General features: G+C 40.2%; 1 protein-coding gene across 1 annotated transcript in view; it reads left to right on the top strand.

Annotated features, from left to right (window-relative positions):
- Positions 1-6,281, top strand: part of LOC138038724 (voltage-gated hydrogen channel 1-like) — a 22,535-nt gene extending 16,254 nt beyond the window's left edge. Inside the window, exons 8-9 of the mRNA XM_068884760.1 lie at positions 3,580-3,695; positions 4,560-6,281. Of these exons, the coding sequence (XP_068740861.1) occupies positions 3,580-3,695; positions 4,560-4,589 (146 nt within the window). The 3' untranslated portion in view covers positions 4,590-6,281. The remainder of the gene's footprint in view (positions 1-3,579; positions 3,696-4,559) is intronic.
- The last annotated feature ends 595 nt before the right edge of the window (positions 6,282-6,876 follow it).

Below are 6,876 nucleotides of genomic sequence, written 5' to 3'. Positions count from 1 at the left end.
GGCAGCCATATTTCGCAACCTGGCCTTTAGTGACATGCAAGGTCAAAGTCCCATATCAAAGGCACACGACCACCTACGCAGAGGCTGAGGCTTGTCACGCATTCCTCTCAATCGTGACGTCTGCGTTCGGCTCCCGCGGCACGTGCTCGCGGTTGAGGAAACAAGAAACGAGAAATCAAACAGGCAAAACCAAAAACCGCGTTGGATCCCAGATCCAAAAAACCGCTTGCATTTTGGCCGAAAACCGAAAACCAAGTGCTAAAATAAGGAATACCCCGAAACCGTAACAGACGCAAAAACCGAAAAACCGGCCTAAAAAATGGCCAAAACCGAAATTCCCAACGCCTCCCTCAATACTGTCAATCATCGCGGGCGGAAAGGATTCCGGTAAAACGTCATGCTAGCTCCCGCATAGAGCACTAATAACATACTACACCATATATAATAACACAAAGAGTACACTCCGCATTAAACTACACTTGAACGCACTTATCAAAACTAACATTCACCTATCTACACTCACACGCTGCATTTCACTTGCTCTCACTTTCACACACTGACGTACATTCAGATTCATTTACCTACACTCCTATGCTTTAACCTGCACTCATATGCACTTTTGTACACTCAAATGCATTCACTTACATTCATACCCACTTACGTACACCCTTACGCACTGACCTACATTCGTATGCATTTACCTACACTCCTGTGCACTAACCTACACTCGTATGCATTTACCTACACCCATAAGCATTTCGTACACTTAAATGCATTCACCTACATTCATACGCGCTTACGCACACCCATCCGCACTGACCTACATCCGCTTTCATTTAACTACACTCATATGCATTTGCGTACACCCGTATGCACTTTCGTGCACTCAAATGCATTCTCGTCTGTATTTACCTGAAATCCTATGCACTAACCTACACCGATAGGTAATTACGTACATTCGTATGCACTTACATACATATCCATTTACCTACATTGATGTGCACTGACCTACATTCATACGCAGTGACCTTCATTCATCTTCATTTGCCTGCACTCCTATGCACTAATCTACACTCATGTACATTTACGTACACACGCATGCTATTTCGTGCACTTACATGCATTAACCTACGCTGATATGAATTTACCTACACTCTCATGCACGGACACTTCTATGCACTAACCTATAAAGGTGGTTTTTTCACGTAACGTCATCGCCGCCATGTTGGTAGACGAAAACAAAAGATCTCTCATTAGCTCCTTTTGTTCGTCCACCAGCAAATGTACATTGCAGCAATGTTATCTGTGTCTCTAGAGACTGGTTGCAAGCCTCCTATTGGTGGTTTTACGTTACGTCATCGCCGCCATGTTGGTGAACGAAAACAAAAGATTTCGCATTAGCTTCTTTTGTTCGTCCACCAGCAATTGTACATTGCAGCATTGTTATCTGCGTCTCTAGAGATTGGTTGCCAACCACCTATTCCAATCGCTGATTAATATTATCTGTGAGTAAATGGTTTAAATATGATCAAAGATTGTTTGAAAATGTTAATACTGAGACTATGCTTTTGCTTTCTGAGGTTGCGTCTGTCAGTTTTATGGGCCGAGTTTGTCGTCTGAAAAATCGATTTCTGACCCAAGCAATATGATTTTCTACCCGCCAGATACTATAATCTTTGGTTTTCAAAGTAAAAGGAATAACTGTAAATATTCGAGAATTACTCACCTTCAATCGCTATCCTGAACAACACTTCGACACCGATGCTTCTTGTGTCTTTTTGCTCGTGACTCAAGTTACCCAGAACACCTCGTGAACTCGGTGAGCAATACCGATACCACCTTGCGCGCTCGGTTGAGCAAATCGAGATAGCTTTTCCCTCCGCAACATCTATCAATTTACATATTTTCCCTTTTTACCCGGGGGTTTCTCGGTTGCCTCCTGGGGTTTTGGCCCAGGGGCAAAAATTATATCTGTATGAAAAACAAAGAAGCGGAAGCCGCTTGTGTGTTAGGTGAGAGGGGAAACAAAAGTGAAAAGCCTTTTCAAATCCTCATGTCATTTAACAGCCGCTCGTTCCCAGGGTCTCCATCGTCATCGACAAAGAGGCCCTGGGAACGAGGTTGGAAAATAATTGGGTGAAACACGAAAATAAACAGATTCTGACTATTCTACAATGAGCTTCGAGTGAAAGTTTATTTAGGATGTGTCAGTCAGCAGTACAAATGCAAGACAAGGCTACTATAATAACTAAAGTGAAATATGATCTCATAGAAGTTGTGCTACGTCAGATTCGAAAATCTACTATAAAACCACCCTTTAGACGTGGCCAAAAATCATGTGGAAACGTATTCCTGATCTACTGCAGCAGTACAAAACCCCGAGGAAAGGGTGAAAAGAATTAAAACAGCACAAGTAAACAGACAGGGAGACTTACTGACCCAGAATGACTCAAGCCTCCCGCCGAAACTGTTAAATACCATCAACTAGTTCTGTGACACCCCGAGAGCCTCTTCATTGTGCCGTCGGAATATCAATTTCTGACCTATTCATTCAGTCATTCAATCGTCAGAAATCACATGTTTGTTGGAAGTGTGCTTGAATTTCTACAAATGAACCCCAAAATCGGCAGGAATTTGTGACGCTGATGAATAATAAAGTAGCTTCTACTTCCAAAACGATGGAATTACCTGGTGATAAATAAGCTTGTCTAGGAGAGTAAATTTTTGACTTTGCAGAAAGAATGGTCAACGTCGAGCGTTGGACGATTCTGATCTTTGTGTTGAATTCGCACATTTCTTGTCGACTTTTTTAACACTTGAAAAAAAAAAAACTAACTAACAAAACAACAATCCCATGTCTTGCCATCATTTTGCCACAGATGTATCCAGTTGTTAGTAACACGCAAGTTAACTTGATCACAGCTGGCCGCTGAAATCGATGTCACTTTCGATTTTGCGATTTAGTTGTACAGCCAAAAGAACAATTGAACGTAGCAAAAATCTCTCAAAATGTTTTCATGTCGCAAATTCTGTTGCTGATGACATTTTTTTCCTCGATCGACACTTCCTCAAAATTTCCTTGTGCTCCTCCTTAAAACTGTGTATCAATTCGCTGCTCAGTTGACAGTTATGGAATAAAGCACTGTGTAAAGTTACTACACTACCACACGTACGCAATGCGTACCTATTTTCCTTGTATGCTAATGTACTTCTCATGTCGCAATTTGAACCTTTGTTCGGACTCCGGAGGGACACGATACCTTGCTGCATGTATGTAAACCCTCTTTTCTAAGAATCTCTTGTTTTTCAAATACTCAGTTTCTGAGGATTGCAAGGGTTGATAATAGCATGTTGATCGGAAGACAAAAGCCTCCGAAAAGAGAAAATAACCATTAGATTATGTACCCACTAACCACTTGGCAATGATGAGGGGATGAAGCTTGAAGTGTCAGCTTTCTAATCAAGCTGTGGTGGTTGATTTACTGAAATCCTCTAAGTTGATGCAACTACATTCCTGTGTAACCAGATACGAGTTTCTTGAAAAGTTTGAAATCATGGTGTATTTTTTTCCCCTAAAAGGAATTATTTTGTCTGTCCAAATGCAAGCTGAAAAAAAGATCAAAGCACTGGAAATTGAAAATGCTTCACTGAAAGAAGAAGTGGAGCAGTTAAAGAGCAACTATGCAAAACTGGAGGTACAAATTTTGACAATTATCATTCCCTTGACCTGTAGCAAAGAACTTACTCGAGATACTTTTTTTTCAGAGCGTTTGTACAATACCAAATTATTATTGTAAGATTTGTTTTTCCATTAAGCCAGAGCTTTCCAGCCCATTAGAAGCTTTACGTAAATGACGGGGAGGGGGGGGGGGGGATTTTGCTTATGAAGGGGTAGGGATGCTTGTCATTAATTTTGAATTACACCCCTAAAGCAGACCAGTCTGGGCAAGGCCCAGTTTTTTTTAGTCCTAAAAGGGACCATATATTAAAACATATTTATGTATTTCTTCGCGTGTAACCCTAAACAAGACCTTCACGGCTACATGGTATATACGGGCTAAATATCGTGACATTTTGCCCAGGACACCCTCACTGAGACCAAAATCCGACATTTACACCCCTAAGCGAGATTTACGAGCATCCCCGCCCCATTCATATGTGAGTCCCCGGGCAAACAAGCCATCCAAGCGAAGATACAAGGGTGGCAAGGCAGCGGAATATAGATCCAATCGAGATTGTTTAGGGGCAGAAATTTTCTCAATCGCACTGCAGTTTTTAACATAATGTAGTTCATTGAAACTTTCAATATCGGGCATTGAGTTATTTGCGTTCCAATAGCCCTTTTCACGGTTAGTTTTTCTCATTTGCATTGCAATGTAATCTAGCATGTATGTGTGGCAATTTCAGGCTATTTTGTACATTTAACCCGAAATTGCCTCGCACCCACGTTAGATTACATTGTAATGCAAATGAGAGAAAAACCGTGAAAAGGGCTATTGGCTAACTCGAACTCACATACTGTGACCTTATACATACTAATCTTTCTTTGTTTTTTACAGTCCGAACTGACAACATTAAGACAGAGCTGAAGGGAAGGAAAGCTCTACAAGGGTTAAAGTAAAATTGTTACAAGTAATAAAATCCTTCATTTTTGCATCGCATCAGCATCACAGAGGTCATGGGTTCGAATTCCATTGAAGCCCCATGAATAGACTATATTCGTATTCTCAGTATTGGACTGGAGCTGCAATCTTGGACAAAACTCTTGGGAAACATTCTATCTAATCTTAAGCATCACTTGGCACCCACTGACAAAATATATTGGTCCTTAGCCCCTCCCCTCCCCTCCCCTCCCCTCCCTTCCCATACCAATGTTGATAATGTGATGCAAAATACTGTGCAAGCCTTTGGTTGTTGTTTCAACCAACATTGGAATGGGGGGAAAGGGGAAAGTAGGAAGAATTTAATCTTTATCACACAGACGATTAGAGTGTCAAATTTTCCCAACGAGTTTTGTTCAAGATTGTAGCTTGCAATGGGGGCTAACGCGGGGGAATCTTTTCAAATGCATGCGCAGATACTTTTTAATTTTTATTTCCCCGCATTAGCCTCCATTGCAAGCTACAATCGTGGTCAAAAGTTGTTGGGAAAGTTGCGGGCATCAGTTCACTTCACACCTAATTCGATTTTTCTAACTATTGGCTGAAGTATTTGGGAAATACCATGCTCTTGTGGCCGCCCTCCCCCATATTCCCCATATTCAATGTTGCAGTTCTTCAGGTAAGAAAAGTCACCATTTTTTTCCGCTGGAAAATCCAACATTGAAAAGGGGCAGGGGGGTTATCTGTAAAGTGAAGCTACCTTCCCAACACTTTTATCCATGATTGTAATTCCAGTCCAATACTGAGAATACGAATATGGTCTATTTATCAGCTGTCTTTAAGAGATAAGGGCGAGGATCAAAAAGTGAAGTTAATTAACCGTGTACGGCGAATCTTGTGAGTTGTTTCAATGATCTTTGTACAATCGTTTTGTTCCATGCATGGTCTTTCGAGTCAAGTTGTTTCGCTGTACAGATTAATTTCTACGTCCGTTATTAATAAGCGGAATCTAAACGTTGTTGTTTGTTAGTTAGTTGAAAAAGAGGTAAAAAATACAACTACTTGTTCGTGAAATCCAGTATTTGATATTAGTTTCTTTTGTCAAATGCGACGACAGCTCTTAATACTGGATTGTTTTCGTAGAAACGTGTTATATTTTGTTCTTAGCGCCTTGAAAAAGGTGGAGTCTTCTTGAGTAACGCGTTACCGTGAATCTTTTTTAAAGAATTTACTTGAACGTAGAATTAATAGGCTCAGAGATTTTGGATGTTTTAAATGATCCATTTGCACTTACGGGGGAGCAAAATTATAGCTCGTCGTGTATTGGTCGAAAATGAGTTTCATTTTTCTAATAGTGATGCGTATTCAGCAAAGAAAAACAGATATGAATTTTTATCAACCATCGCTTTAAAATAATAGTATTTTGCATTTAAATGTCGCTGTCAATATCTGAGGATTTTAATTTTTATCTACGTGCTAAAAATGAACCGTGTACATGTAAGAAAATAGGTTAAATAGTATGTATGAATAAAAGAATCAGTTTTTACCCCTTGCTCACATAGCATATATGCAGCACCTTTTGATAAATATAAGATATTTTTCGCACTTTCATTTAAAGAAAGAAATCTGTAAATAAGTTAAATTAATAGATGTAATATAATAAACGAAATGACACCTCCACAGAGTGGCTATTCGTCTACTTAATTACAACATAGTTAATAGAGGGGAATGGATATGAAACCCGTCAAATTTCTTTGTTGTAGGTTTTTGTTCTCTTTTTTGGCCTTGACCGTGCACAAAACACAATAGTTGTTTACGCCGTACTGAGTAACTAACCAATAGAAACGTGTTGGTTACGTAATTCATGCATAGTGTATGAGTTCAAAACAAAAGATTGTGCACGGTCGTGGACTTTCCAACCTAAACCTAAACCTTTGATGTTTGCCGAGCTTCCAAACCATTCCCCTCTATTAACTATGATTAGAAGGGTTGCTTTTCACGAACGCGTTAATCGTTGCTTGAATTCCATATCTTCCAGTATTTGGACTCCCACCACACCCGGAACAATTTCTTGTTTTAAGAGGAGGACCACGGGTTATCGTGCTTCCCCGAGAAAACTGTTAGGGCGGTTTTCATTTGAGCGTCGAAAGTAGTTATTGAATTGCTTTGGTTTTGCAATTACTTCATTCGGTGATTGCTTCAAAGTTCTCGCGCCATTTTTTCAACCAATCAGAAGTGAAACCCAAACCAATCGTGGCTCGCGCATGCACGTTTT

This window comes from Montipora capricornis, chromosome 2 (assembly GCF_036669925.1).
Source record: "Montipora capricornis isolate CH-2021 chromosome 2, ASM3666992v2, whole genome shotgun sequence".
Taxonomy (NCBI): domain Eukaryota; kingdom Metazoa; phylum Cnidaria; class Anthozoa; order Scleractinia; family Acroporidae; genus Montipora; species Montipora capricornis.
This window is presented reverse-complemented; position numbering and strand designations above follow the sequence as displayed.